This window comes from Phascolarctos cinereus, unplaced genomic scaffold (genome assembly GCF_003287225.1).
Source record: "Phascolarctos cinereus isolate Bilbo 61053 unplaced genomic scaffold, phaCin_HiC Scaffold_2;HRSCAF=192, whole genome shotgun sequence".
NCBI classification, from domain to species: domain Eukaryota; kingdom Metazoa; phylum Chordata; class Mammalia; order Diprotodontia; family Phascolarctidae; genus Phascolarctos; species Phascolarctos cinereus.
Window position 1 is genome coordinate 93,516,022 of NW_027555625.1, and position 15,442 is coordinate 93,531,463.

Genomic DNA, 15,442 nt, shown 5'->3' on the forward strand with positions numbered 1-15,442 from the left:
CTTAGTAAAGACTGATTGATTGGTTGATTCCTCTCTGACCAATGCCGGCAGCTGTTCCTAGCAGTCTGGTGTGAATGGTTCATCGAGGGGCCGGTCTTAGGTCCAGTGGAGGCGGCATGGTATTGGAGACATCCACGGCACTGTGGAGAGAACACTGGAACTAGAGTGGGAGAGCTTGGGTTCAAATTTCTGCTCTATCATTTGCTACTTAATGTAATCTTAGGCGAGACATCTGACCTCACAGAGCATATTTCTTCATCTGTAAATGAGGGTGCTGGATTAGGTGATCCCTAGCCTGGGCCTGGCAGAGGAGACAGACAGTGGCAGAATTCACCCCTACCTAATGACACACAGGTCTTCCAGGCCCTGGTGAAGTGGACAGAAAAGCAGTGCAGCCTAGGAGATGGGAGGGTGGATTTTGACTCAGGAAGCCCTGGGCGCCCATCCCACCTCTAAGGCAAGTCACTTAACTTAATACCCGTGTTACCTGTTTCACAGGATTATTGTGAGGCTCAAAATGGATAATGCAGGTTAAAGTCCTTTTTCAGACTTTAAATAGAATGTTTACTGTTTCATAAGAAATAACGATTATGAGGAAATCAGGCTGCCTTTGTGGAAGTGATGCAAAATAGAGTGTGCAGAATCAGGAAAACAATATATACACTGACTGTGATAGTGTAGACCAGAAGTCTGCAGCACTCCTGATATAAATATAATTGGGAAATATTTTTTTAAAAATAAAAATACAATGGAACCCAGGTAATGTCGACATGTAGTTTTCTAAATCAGTATGTGGTCCGCAGTTTGTCCTTGTTGAGTCATTTTTCAGTCTTGTCCAGTTCTTGTGACTCCATTTGGGGTTTTAGTGGCCCCAAGTTGTGTTTGAGTTTGACACCACTGGTATAAACACCAAGAACAAAACCAAACCGAGTGCAGTATAATTATAACAAGGAAGGAGAGAGGGGAAGAGTGGTCCCTCTTACCTGTTGTACAGAGATGTGAAACTATCTGGGCTAAACATTGTCAACGCTATCAGATGTGGTTGACAGATTAGCTTTACCGGACTACTTTTTTCTCTCTTTTAAAATTCTTTGTTTTAAAGGATGGCTTTCTGGGTAGAGAAGGGTTATGTTCAGAAATGAAGGTGATTTTGAGGCAAACTATATAAAACATTTTAGAAAGTTCCATATTAATGTCTGTTACTATTTATCAAGGTATAAGGCAAAGCTACCAGCTTAGGTGTTAACAGCATCAAATTAGCTTCTTGGTCTCATCTCAAGAGAAAATGGGATTTGGGCTCTGTGCCACTGGGATGATTTCCTTGCAAGGGCACACTTTTCCATATGATCCTTGGCAAGGCATGGAGACCCAGCAAAGGAAATAGTGCTTGAGATTGCATTTCTTAATTAGTATGTTACTTTTGCTTTCCCTTTGACGTGTGTTACTCACACGACATCCCTAACAGGTATGACAAGTTGCCTTGAGCAGGCTTCTAGACATGGACAGAGCTCCTCACTGAAGATGGACAAGATAGGGCTTCTAGGCTAGGCTGCACTCTCGCTGCACTGCCTATGCCCATGTTGCCTGCTTCAGCCATGGTGGCTGCTTCTATTCCCCAGGCTTGGCTTCCTCCTGCAAAACAGGGAAAATCCTCTCTCACAGACATGTCACGACTGGTAGAAAGCAGTTTTGCTATCTAATGAATAAGCACAGGAGTTGGGAGTTAGAGACCTAGGATAGAATTCTGCTTTTAAATTTTTTAGTGTGAGTTTATTAGTGTAATTAAGGTACACCTGGGGTTGCTTGGAGATCCAGGGGTATTTTTTCCTTTTTTTCTTTTTTTAAATAACTTTTTATTAAAATCTTTTCTTTCTGACACCATCAGGATTTCTCCCATTATTCCTCTCCCTTTCCTCTTCCAGAGAGCTTTTCTGTATAACAAATAATATTTTTGAAAAGAAAAGGAGAAAGATGAGGAAAACAATCTGCAGAATATATGCGATGTTCCTCCTCTGCAGAGGAAAGGCATGAGCTAGTGGCGTCCTTTGGGGCCTGCGTGGTCCTTGTGACGTTGCAGCATTCCCTTATGCTGTTGCCATTTTGTGTGTTCTTTCCTTGGCGTTTCCTCTGCTTTGAAGTCTTCCTAGGCTTCTCTGTACTCCTCGCCCATAGGATTTCACAGTCGTATTCCAGTATGTTTGTGTTATGGACATCTACTTTATTTCTAGTTGTTGTTACAAAGCCACACATGCTATAGAATGATGCTGCTGTACTTATTGTGGTGCATATGGGCAAAAGTGAAGGCTTGATGTGATCCTGGCACACTAGTTTTGCTAATTGGTTTCCATGAAGATATGATGGGAGAGGAGATGCCGTGCCTAATACTGGAATGCCTTCGGCTGATGCTGCCACACCTCTGTCTGTTCTGCCATGCCCCTAGCCCATCTCTTCCATGAAACTGTTTGATTATATAGAAATAATTTGGGAGACACATTCCTGGGCAGCCAGAATTCAGAAAACAAAAAGTTAAATTAGGTCTGTCAATGACCTGAAGCCAAGGAATGCTTGTCATGTTATCTTTGTCGTTATCATTTGTGATTATTTCCCTTTCTTGCAGACTGTTTTGGATTTTTCAGCCGGTGGACTGCCCTGTGGTGGCAGCATGGATGACTCCATACTCATGGTGGCCCCATAGTGGCCCAGTGGGTGCCTCCATGTGGTGGTCCCTAGGGCAGAGAAGGGATGAGAGGCAGTCTGGTGTTATGAGAAGAGCACTATATTGGCAGTCACAAAACCTGACCTCCAATCCCAGCTTTGCTGTTTGCTGCCTCTGAATGTGGAAAGTCACTTCTTGCCCTGAGCCTCAGTTTCTGTATCTGTAATATAAGGGGATTGGACTAGATGCGTTTTAAGGGCCCTTTTCAATTGTAGATCTTGGGATCCTGTCAAGTGTTGCAGGTCCTCTGTCCTCTGGAGTACCCCCGAGGTATGGACGGTGAGGGGCGCCATGGCCTGGCAGACAAGGTGCTGCACTTAGAGGCAGGAAGACCTTCATTTGAATCCTGTCTCAGGCATTTATTTACCTTTGTGACCTTGAACAAAGGCCTAATCTAAAATAATTAAGGGTCTAGTCCTCAGTTTCCTCATATGTAAAATGGGGGTAAAAATAGCACCTACTTCTCAGGGAAGTGTCAGTATGTGTTGTGACAAATAAAATAAGGGATGTCCCATAAGCCTCCTTGCAAATCTTAAAAGACTGCATGCAAATGTAAGCTCTTCTGTGATGTATAGGTCCCGAGCTCCCTGTGGGTGCCCTGGTTCTGTCTGTGGGATGGGGTGGGGTGGGAGTGGGAAGCTGAGGTAGGAGTTTCCAGGGCCCGTAGCCACGGTGACAGCCTGAATTGCTGGGAGGAACCTTGTTGCCTCCGTCTCGGCTGGGGAGGTACAGTCCCTTTCTGTGCTGTGTGCACAGCTCTGTGGTGGCCTTCCAGGGTCCCAGTGTTGGCCAGAGTGTCCTTTGTGAATGACTGGCCCTGTCCTGGGCCTGTCCAATAGCTATCTTAGGATTGGTCTGAGAATTAAAGATTTCCAGGCTGGCTTCTTCCTCTTGCTACTAGTCAAAGAGTAAAAGGCCATTTGTGTCTTTGTGTACTGGCCCTAGTTAAGGCAGACTTCTTTGTTCTGGTGGGGCTTTGTTATAAAACAGTGATGATAACAACAACAATAATAAAACGTAGTTATCTAGTATTTTAAGGCTTACAAAGCACTTTACATAGCTCATTTGATCCTCATGACGAACCTGGGAAGTCAGTGCTATTATTATCCTCCTTTTACCTGTGTTACCTGTTTTTGAGGTTAAATACATCATGTGAGCCCAGGGTCACACGACTAGTAAATGTCTGAGGAGAGACTTGAACTCAGGTCTTCCTGACTCCAAGTGCAATACCCTGGGCCGCATCCGTAACCTCATTAGACAGACACGTGTTGGGGCAATGTGGCTGTCTTGGTATGTAAGCCCTGTCTTGAGTGGGGGGTGCATAGATGTTTCAGGCAGAATCAGTCTCACTTGGCTTTTGAGAGCGATCAGAGACAGCTCCAGTGACAGACCCAGACCCACTCTAGCAGCGTCCCCTGCCTCTTGGGAAGCTGAGGACTGATTGGGGCTGGGCACAAGCACCTCTGAGGTTGATGAGAGTGGAGAAGGTGAATGTATGTGTGGGTTGGTGCATCGATGGCTGTACAGAGTATGGAGGAGGAGCTTGCTGCTCTCTTTGGTGAGGGGAGGAGATGAGAGAAAGGCAGGGGTCCTACATTCTGTCTGATGTTTTTGAGAGACATGCCTTGTGTGTGACACTCAGTCACCCATACTGTGGGGGATTCCTTGGGAGCATGCCAGAAATGTGAGCGTCATATGTTTTTACCCTCTCCTCTTCCATCTGGAGCAGGCTCTCCAGCTCCCAGGACAAAAACAACCCCAGGCCATTTTCCCCTGGACAGAGAGCTCTCTGTCCCCACGTGCTGCCTGGCCTACTGTGAAGAGGCTACTGGGTCCTGATGAGATCTCCAGCCTCCCTGCCTGCTATCCAGGCCTGCTCTTTTCCTTCCTTTACAGCCTTTTCTCATCCTGGCCTTTTCCTGGGGGAGGTGGGAGCAAAGGATATGAATAGAAGGAAGTTCCCCAGATAAAACATGCCAAGATGAGCAACCAGACAGACCTGATATTTGGAGAAGGGTGCCCAGAGGTCCTGGGATTTCTAGCTTTGCCAGGCATCATAGGTCCACTATCCACCAGAGTAGCCCCCTCTCTCACGGCATGGGTTACTTTTCTCCTGAAAGGTGTAGAGAAAGGGGAAGAGGCACTAAGCCTGATGCCATTCTGGGTGGGCAGATTTTGGTGACAACCTAACAGAGACCAGACAGGAGATCACTTCCTTGACTTTCGGGGAAACTCGTCCAGCCCATGATGTTGTAGGGGAAGGGGAAAATATAGCAGAGGGGAGTCCTATCACACCCCAGGAACACACATTGTGAACATTTCTGGCTATGTCATTTGGCTCCAGCCTTGGAGGACTGAATCGGGGACTGCTCGGTAATGTTGTGCTGGTCTTGGGCCCAGCTGGACTCCAGTCCTCAGTGTCCTGGAGCAGGAACAACCATCAGGAGAAAATCCCCACTCTGTTACTTACGTGATTTGCTCCTTTGTAAGAGAAGGGGGCTGGATTAGAAGTTCCCTGAGAGGGGCAGCTAGGTGGCACCATGGATAGAGCACTGGCCCTGGAGTCAGGAAGACCCAAGTTCAAATCCGGCCTCAGACTCATAACACTTACTAGCTGTGTGACCCTGGGCAAGTCACTTAACCCCAATTGCTTCACCAAAAAAAAAGGAAAAAGTTCTCTGAGGGCCGATCCCCCTCTAAATCCTGTGATCCTCGGGGTCCCTTGATTGTCTCGGGTCCTCACAATAGGCCTTCCATCCTGCTTGGGTAAAGCGTGGTCCTAAGGTTCTCTCCCACTCTCTGATTCTCCATCCGTTGAAGGAGACCCTGCTTGAAAAGGCCATTGTGAGGACTCTTTATCAAGTCTTATTTCACGTGGGCCATGTTGAAGCTGCTCCCCCGCCATCCCACTTCCCCAAGCCGCCTGCTTGACTTTCTCACCTCAAGGCTTGCCCTTCCTTGAAGCCGCCTCCCATCGTTCCCACCTGGCCCTTCCCACCCATTTAAAGTCTTCGGGATCCTCTTAGCATTTAGGTATATTTCTGTGCATGACTATAATTCAGTTTTTACAAACATCATAAAGTTTTAAAGCTGGAAAGGACCTTGGACCATTTCATCTAACATCCTTGTTTTACAGATGAGGAAACTGAGGCCTGAGCAGTTTTAGTGGCTTGCCCAGGATTCCACAGCTCGTTGATGGCAGAGTCTGGTGAGGGACTAGAAACTCGGAGCTCCGGACTTGGCCTAGTCCAGTCCTAGTTGCAGTCTACTTTCTACTCTGCCTCCCTACCTCATTTAGCTGCAGAACATTCTAGGCATTAAGATTGAGAAGGGCTCTCTGCTTTTATTTATCTCAGTTGGAGACAGTGTGGTGGTATGCTGGACCCAGGTTCAGATCCCACCAGATACTTATTAGCTGTGTGACCCTGGTCAAGTCACTTGATCCCTACGAGCCTCTTCCTTAAAATGAGGAGGATTAGACTTGATGATCTCCAAGAGTCCCTTCTGCCCTAAATCCATCATCCTCTGGTTCTGTATCATTCATGGAGCTCAGTGAGGTGCTTGGGCTGATGGCTGGGGCTTGGGTAAAGAGCTGAGGGGCAGGTGAGGCTATGCTCAGAACAATCAGTAACCGGAAGAGGATGTACACACCCATGATGTGCATCCCTTTGCCTGCGTCTTGTAGCCAAAACCAGATGATTTTTGCACTAGATTAACTTTCCTCTTTCTTTCCCTCCAGTTGAGCTCACTTCATCAAGAGTAGCATTTTAAGCTAACATGAATGGCCTGACCACTAACTTTCTTTTCTTAAATTTTGTTTGGAGCCTGAGGTGCAACTTACCCAGAGACCTTTGTTTTTCCTCTTGGCAGCTGGAGGAGGCAGAACAGTTTGCCATGATGGTCATCAACCTACAGGACAAAGCCGGGGAGCTCCTCTCTAAAGGTTATCTGGCACTGGGTCTCACCTACAGCCTCCAGGCAACAGATGGTAAGTGAGCAGGTGGTGGCAGAAATCTCCACCCTCGGGGCTCTGGCCCGACAAGTGGGATGAGTGGTCTGCTTTCCGGGAACTCACCGACTCCTAACAAAGCTGGGAGTTGGATCTGGTCTCTCAGCTCCCAGTCCAGCTCTTTGTACTTAGTTGGTTGATTGACCCAATACCTCACCTTCTCCCAGGCTGCATTCTAAGCTTAGAGATTCCTCCCCAGTCCCCTCAGGCTGGCTTCCTTACCATCATAAGGTGGCTCCAGAAATCTTACCTCTGTTTTGTATCCTGCCTGGGTGGATTTGAAGGGAGCTAATCAGGTCTCAGTGACCTCTGCCTTTACGGTCTCATGCTTTCAGGGTCAGTATCTTTCTTGCTCTCTGTGTACCAGTCCTGCACTTCTCAGTAAAGGATAAAGATAGAAAGAAAAAGAACATAGCACCTAGTACAATGCTAGGGTCTCCTGGTTCCCTAGTTGTCGTTAAAGGATGATCATTTCTTCGCCAATTATCCCTTGTCCAGAGTACACAGATAAACCTTGCTTTACATAGACTCCATTTGTAAGACCATCTCAGTTAACAAATAATGATAGAAGGGCCCTTTTGCCACTAAATCCTATGAGGAGATTATTCATTTTACAAAAAAAGGATGATATATTTGATGGGATTCAGAGACAAATCCCTTTAGATAACAAGCTTCCCTAATTCTTTTTAAGTAAGATTTGATTTACATTCATTTTGCATTTTAACCTTTTCGGAATCCTCCTTCACCCCCATCTATGAGAGGTCTCAGTTTGAAACACCCTAGCATCCTAACATTAACCCCAGGATTTGGAGAGTTGTGGGTTAACAGAACCTGAGTTCATTTTCTTTTGGCTTTTATTTCTCTGGGACTCAGCTCTTTCTCTGGCCAGGTTATAACTGGAGTGAAACACTCACTGCCTAAGCAATTAATGAAAACTAAGTCAAGTCAGTAAGCATTAAGCACCAACGATATGCCAGGCACTGAGCTGAGCCATAGAGATACAAGGGGGTGGATGGGGGACAAGGGCTTGTGAAGTGTCTGCTGTGTGCCAGGCACTGAGCTATGCGTGGAGGACAGCCCGTGGGTTGGGAGACGTGCAGGAGGCTGTTCAGTCAGGAGTATTTGCTGAACCCCTCTCTGAACCCAACCATCTACTTGGTGATGGGGGTGGGGGATGGGGGGCAGAGAGAAACAAGAGAAAGAGTGGGGTCCATTTGGCTGCATAAGACAGAACTGGAAACAATGAGAGAACAGTTTGGAACAGAATGGGATGAAGTGTGTAATCTCAGTCTGAGACGATGTGTTGATATACTAGACTTAGGGGGAACCCAGGTTCAAATTCTGCCTCACATGCTTATTAGTGGTGCGACCCTGGGCAAGTTACTTCACATCTCTGGGCCTTGTCAGATTCTTGTTGTAAGGGCTGAGAGGAGGGAGAGCTCAGCATAGGCTGAGTAAGTAGTCAGGGAAGACTTCTCAGTGGGGAGAATTGAGTGGGGCCTTGAAAGATGATATGGTTTGGGTAGTAGCTGGAGCAGAGCACCGGGAAGCATCGTGGGATAGGGTTGGCGTGAGAGGGAAGTGGGCAGCAATATCCCAGTCATTCTGGTGAGAGACCTTGCAGTCCCGTTCGCTAGGAAGCTCCTAGGCATGGGAATTCACCAGCAGGAGTGGAGGAGTTGGCAACATGTGGCTTTTGCTAATGTCTCCATGGTTCTTGGCCCTCCTGAATGAGATTGCCAGGCCCAAAAAGAACTCAAGTTGTGTTCCATGTTGGAGGACTACTCAGGATGGGAACAGGAGCTGACTCAACAGCCCATGGAACGGGTCACTCATGGTTGTATTTCATGCTTCTCTCCTGTAGCAACACTGAAATCCACACAAGATGAATTGAACAAGAAAGCCCTGGAGACACTGGAGAGGTAAGGGCCTAGAGAGGGAGCGGGAGAAACAAACATTAGTTGAGCACGGACCAGGTGCCAGGCCAAGCACTTTACAAATGCTGTGTCATTTGCCCCTTCTCCTAGACTAGTGTGATCGAAGGATGCTAAGATCTGTGAGGTCAAAACTGTTTTCACAATAATACTAAAACATTTTAATTTCTAATACAGTTAATAGATACAGCTCACATAAACAAAAGCTCTTTAGGGTCCCTAGTAATGTTTAAGAGTGTAAAAGGGTCCTGAGACCAGTTTGAGAACCACTGCCCTAGATTTGTTTTTTAATCATTAGTCATGCCTTATGTTGCTATAGCTCTTCATACTTAAAAAAAAAATTTGTTCAAGACCCTTTTTAAAACATTTTTTTGTTCTGTCTTTTTTTCTTAAATTATCTTCATTTCCAAATATATCTCTTCCACCTCCACAGCCCTGTGGGTCATCCCTTTATAATAAAGAGTTAAAAAGAGAAAAAGCGGTTCAGGAAAGACAGTCAACATATCAGCTGAGTAGGACAATGTACTCTTTCTTTCCCACCTGTAATTCCCCAGCTCAGCAAAGGGAAGGGAGGACCTTGTATCTTTTCAAAGCTCTTATCTGATCCTCATGATACTGCTGGGACTTACGTTGGGCAAGTATTATCATCACCATTTTACAGTTGGGGAAACTGAAACAGAGGTAAACTGATTTGCTCGAGGTCACACAATGAGTTTGTGACTAGGCATTTAGCCCCAGACACACACCAAAATTTTTTTTTTTTGGTGAGGCAGTTGGGGTTAAGTGACTTGCCCAGGGTCACACGGCTAGTAAGTATCAAGTGTCAGAGGCTGGATTTAAACTCAGGTCCTGCTGACTCCAGGGCCAGTGCTCTATCCATTTCACCACCTAGCTGCCCCAGCAGCACACTAATTCTTAAACACATTAGTCCAGGCTGCAGCGTGGGGCGGATACAATTTTACATGACTGGTCCCCATGATCTTGGAAAGCTTGGTGGGGGTGGGGCAATCTTAGGGAGAAGAGAAGGTAGACATTGTGGCCAGTAAATCAGACAATAGAAATAACTATCTTTCTGTTTCTGATGTCTAACCTGGATGTCCTGGGCCACCCAGGAGCCACGTGGAGGCTAATACAGCCATCTCACTCCTGCCCCTAACCATGAGGTGTTGCCTTAGCAGGCCAGGGTTAGAGGGAGGATGAAGCTAGATGATTTATTTGTCCTCCTCCTTTGCTGGCAGCAGGGATGTGGGGAGAGGAATAGTTGTTAAAATTCCCTTTCTGTCTGTGTCCCTGCGTCCCTCCCTTCCCCTCTCACTTTTCCCATCTCCTCCGTTCTTTCCTTCCCACCTTAATTATTTAGCCTGTGCTGCAGCAGAGCCCATCTCTCACATACACACACACACACACACATACTCTCTCTCTCTCTCTGTCTCTCTCTCTCTCTCTCTCTCTCTCTCTGTCTCTCTCTCTCACCAGGGAGGAGGAGGAACTGAGGTGAGGACAAGCAGGGCTTGTTTGGGGGACACTGCAGAGACCTGTCAGGCAGGTCTCCACTGCCACCTGGACGGAGGAGGAGGAGATGGAGATGAGGAGAGATAGCCTGGCCTGGCCCCGCCCCACCTAGTTGGTGGTTTGGGGCTTTGACAGGTTGCCCAGGGCTGCTGTGCTCAATATTGCTTCATGTCAGTCCTTTTCTCTTCTGTGTTACCTCATGGGGTTTGGCCTCTGGCCTTGCTCCCTTCTGGGGGGGGTGTAGATCTGGGTTGGGACCTTGCTTTGATGGGGAGGGGAGCCCAGGCCTTAGTGGATGGGAAATAGAACATTAGGGTGGTAGGATGGTACCATGGGGAGAGTATTGGACTGGGAGTCAGGGGATCTGAGTTCTGGATCTGCCACTAAGTAGCTGTGTAACCTTGGGAAATTCACCTCAGCCCTCTGGGCCTCAGCTTCATTATTTATAAAGTGGAGATACTAACATCTCCACTTGCCTCCTAGGGCATTGTAAGGACTGAATAAGTCCTGAATCTGTAGTCAGAGAACTGCATTCTGACCTTGCTCTCTTACAGTCTGGTGACCCTGGGCAGGTCAGTGCCTTGAGTTGCTTCCTCATCTGTAGAATCATACTGTTGAACTTGATTTCTTCGGTTCCTTCAGGCACTAAAGTGGTGATCCCATTGCCCTCTGTGTATCCTCCTTCTTCCTCTCCCTTTTTTGCCCCTTACTGTCATCTCTTCTCCACCCCCCCCACTGCCCCTGCTTTTCTCATCCCTATTATTCTGTCTCCTGTTTTCTCGCCTCCCCATCAGATGCTGGGATCTGATGACAGGGGGTGGAAGACTTCAGGCCCCAAGACCTCCTTCACACTGTTGGGAAGGTTGAGCTTATAGACAGTTTGGTTTTGCTGTTTACTTGGAACAAGCCACCCAGGGGCCAAGCAAATAGCCACTTATCCTCCCTGTTATCCTTGACTCCTCAGTCCATCCCAGGCTGCCGGAAACGTTCTTGTCCCTAACAGCCCAGCTGGAGATCAGAAAGGGTCAGGGAACTGTCCCCGAGGTCAATAATCTGGTCTATCCGCCCCCTCTCAGCTTCCTGGAATGGGCTTTTTCCATTGCTTATAATCCCCCTCCTGCAGCTGGGCTTGCTGGGCACTTGAAGGCACAGGTGCCGGCTTCATCATTCCCTGGCCCCTAGCCTGAACCAAGTTGGAAACATCTGCTCTGCAGAGGAACCTGGCTCTGGGCTCCGTCTACAAGGAGGGAGGTGGGGAGGCCAGCAGGCAGCTCAGCGGGCAGGGCCTGGGGGTGGAGATGGATGGAGTTCAGCTTGTCTTCTGTCAGGAGCTACTCAGGGACCTAGCTCAGAGCCCTGGGGCCTTCTCTCTCTCTCTCTCTCTCTCTCTCTCTCTCTCTCTGTATTTTACCTGTCCTTAAGGGCCCGCCCTCTTCCCAAGTCCCCAGTCCATGCTGATTGCCCTTCTTACAATCCCTACTGCATTGATATCCAGTCAGTCATGTTCCACTCTGCAGTTAATTGATCATATTCTCTCTTGTGTTTTCCTCTCTTTGCTTCATGCCTTCTCAAGTGGATTCTGAACTCCTGGAGGGCAGGGACCAGGCAGACTCCTTACAGTGCCTAGAATGGGATTAAGTAGGTAGGAGACATTTCATACATACTTGTGAATTGATTTGATATGTTCTGTTCTTCCCATACAGAGCTGAGAGCCTGGCCCCCAATGACCATCAGATCATTCTCTATGTCTCTCTGCAGCTGGCCATTATCAGACAGGTAGGTTGTTGTGATTTGTGGTTTCTGGGCCCATGGGCTTTGGTCCACCCCCTCTTCCAGGGCATTTCAGGTCCCTGTCTCTCAAGAGATGGCAAGAGACCATATTAAGCATTTGTTTATGCTCTCACCCTACGTCTTTAGCTTGGCTTTTTCCCAGAGTCTCAGGGGAACATAGTGACCTGGCAACAATCCTCCTCCCAGGCAAACCTGCGGATCTGCTTCTTAGCTTAGGCCCTTGTTCCGCTGGAAGGCTCTTCCTTAATCTTGGGATGCTGAATTGAGAGGCCCCCACTCCTGGGATCAGGGATAAATCTTTGGAGCTAGGCACTGGCATTTCATCTGCTGATTATCTTCTCTTAGCAAGTGTGGGGCTCACTGCGGTCCATGCTCCGCCATCCGCCCCCCTGCTCAAATAGACAAATCCTTCTGACTTTTCCAGGCTGATTAGGTGAGCTGTTAGTACAGGAGGGGCAGGCAGGCTGAATCACTCATCACCCTTGGTTAGCTTTTCCAAGATAGAAGACCAGGGTTGGAAGGAACCCATCCTTGAAGGGCCAAGGTGATTTAACTGTGTCTGAACTCTGAAGCTGTGAATCACTGACCTCTAGTGCCTTGTGATCATAGGCAGGTCACTTATCTCTCTGTGCCTCATTTTCTTATCTGTACAGTTGGGGGGCCAAGTGGAATATACTCTCCATCCCTATATCCATCCCTATGTCCCTCCCTCTTTCTGTCCCTCTTTCCATCTCTGTCTCTCCCCCCTCTCCATCCCTATATCCTTCCCTCTTTCGGTCCCTCCGTTACTGTCTCCTTTCCCCCTCCATCTCTGTATATCCTTCCCTCTTTCGGTCCCTCCATTACTGTCTCCCCTCCCCCTCCATCTCTGTATCTGTCTCTCCCCTCCCCCCTCCATCCCTATGTTCTTCCCTCTCTATCCCTTGCTCTATCTCAGTTGTTCTTTGTCACTTCATCTGTCTCCTTCTCTTACTCTTAATCTCTGTCTCTGGTTTCTTTGTCACCTGTTCTGTAATTCCCTCTTTCTCTGTGTCACCTCATCTCTGTCACTCTTTCTCTCTCTACTTCTTTCCTCATTTTGACCATTGTCTTTCACTTCTGATGTGACCCTTCTTCTAGTCTAGGGTTGTTTCTAGGCCAACCTCTCACTCTCCATTCTTGCTTGGCTCCATCTATGGAATAGTATTCCGCTTTGGGGAACATAGAGACAGATACCTGAGACTGATTTATTTTTAGCTCTTTGTGAAACAGCCTGTATTTATTTCTCTTGCCAGTTCAGCTAATGATAAACATTTGGTGATGCATTTTTTAATGTCCTTAATTATTCAACACATCTCATATAGCATTTTCTGTTTTTTTCCCAAAGGGCTCACCAGACCCCTGCTTCTCAGGGCTATTGTGTCCCAGGGGTTTTTCCTGGGCCTCAGAACTCTTCAGTTTGGTCCAGACTGACCTTCCTTTCCCCTAGGGGGCCTACTGTCCCAAACTAGGCTCTGGGCATCATTTGGCTTCCCTGGGAAATGGCCAGTGCCACTTCTGGGGAAACCAGAAAACAGAATGAGGTCTATAACCAGCTCAGGTATGAATAGCAGTATTTGTTCGAGCAGAATCATCAGGTCACATTCAGGCAACCAGGGTGCAGGCTCGGCCAAGGGTCAAGGACCAGGCAAGGCCAGACAGCCAGGGAGTATTCAAGCTCCCTGGTCTTCCTGCCTCCTTATTAGGCATCCCAGAATTCTGGGGCAGCGTACATCTGTAGTTAGAATCAGTGCTTCCAGCCACTTCAGGGGGCCAGGCGGCAAGACCAGGAAAGTGGAGAGTTTGTGTTGAGCCTTGCTGCCCTTTTTCTCCCTTTGGGACGTCTACCCCATAGCCCCTACTAGGCTTTTTCCTCCCTTTCCCATCCAAGTTTTTCTCCAGATATTTCATTCACACTAGAAGTTATAAAATGAAAGTGACTGGTAACAGCTTAGACTGTGAACCTTGCCAGTGGGATTTGCATTTTAACTGAGATCAAAGTCTAAAGCCAAAGAGATGAAATTTTGATGGAAAGTATCTCAGGTATTAACCAGACTATGTCTCTCTTGGGCAGTCAAACCGTAAAAAATAATATATCATGTAGTTCACTGTGGCTAAGGCTGATCTTGATCTATAACACATTCTGAATCCCAGGCAAGCTTCTTTCTTTTTTTTTTTTTAATTACTAAAACTCAATTTTCATTGCCTCCCACCATTAAAAAAAGAAAAGTCCAGACCCTTGTAGCAAATACATATAGTCAAGCAAAACAAGTTGTCTCATTGGTCATGTGCAAACAACATATGTTTCATTCTCCACTGTGAGTCCATCATCTGTGTCAGGAGGCTGGTGGCAGCCTTCATTCCTAGCCCCTTGGAGTCATGATTGACAAGTGCATCAATCAGAGGTCTTGTTTTTACAGTATGGTTATTGATTAAGTTGTCTTCCTCTTTGTGCTTACTCTGCTTTGCATCAGTGGGTAGAGGGCTTCCCAGTTTACTCTGAAACAGTTTCTTTGCAAACCTTACAGCGATATACAAATTTTAGCTCAGGAGTTAGGATTGGGCTAAATTATCTCTGTGGTCTTTCTTTTTCTAACAATCTGTGATTAAGACTTTATTCTGACATTGTCAAGTAGGCAAATCTGTTGCCCCTTCCCTCCAAAATCATTTAAATCATACTAAAGACAAGAAGAAATGAGTTGGAGTTTTCCACCACCATCATCATCATCATCATCATCATAGTAGTTCACCTATTTCTGTAGCACTATAAGGCTTGCAGAATACTTTACGTAGATTATCCTGTTTTTGAGCCCCCTCAACAATTATGTGAGGTTGGTGCTATTATTATCCCAATTTTACAGATGACGAAACTGAGGCAGAGATTGTGATTTGCCCGGGGTCATACAAGCTAATTAGTTTCTGAGGGCAGGATTCAGACCCAGGACTTCCTGTCTCCAAATGCCAGATTCTCTCTATTATGCCACCCAACTGCCTATATAGCATCTGTAATTGAGGATGGTTCTTTTCTGGTTCTTTTTTCTTATAGTAATGACAGAGAAATTAGGGCCTTCTCACTAGTACTACAGGTAGCATAAAATACTGATTCAGTTCATCAGATATTATTCAATGTCAACTGTGCTGAGTAAGAGTAGGAAAAGACAGAAAATTTAGAGCACCCTCAGGGAGCTTGCAGTCTAGTGGGTTATGATACAAACAAAAATAACTTTAAAACGTGGTAAGTGCAAAAAAGAGGTATTAACACATGAAGTCCAAGCAAGGAATGGTCTTCATTGAATAATACAATCCCAAGGTTTCATAGAGGAAGTAGTATTTAATTAGGAATAGGTAGAAACTAAATAGGGGGAGGAGGATACTGGATTTTGGAAACAACTTGATGATAAAAGGGGGAGAATAAACCAACCAGTTTGGCTAGAAAGTCAAGTGTGCAAAAAAGAGTTGTAG

General features: G+C 46.7%; 1 protein-coding gene across 1 annotated transcript in view; it reads left to right on the forward strand.

The window, feature by feature from the left end:
* Positions 1 to 15,442, forward strand: part of TTC7A (tetratricopeptide repeat domain 7A) — a 196,807-nt gene that overhangs the window by 109,398 nt on the left and 71,967 nt on the right. The window contains 3 exon segments of the mRNA XM_021001283.2: positions 6,587 to 6,704; positions 8,590 to 8,647; positions 11,875 to 11,947. Of these exon segments, the coding sequence (XP_020856942.1) occupies positions 6,587 to 6,704; positions 8,590 to 8,647; positions 11,875 to 11,947 (249 nt within the window).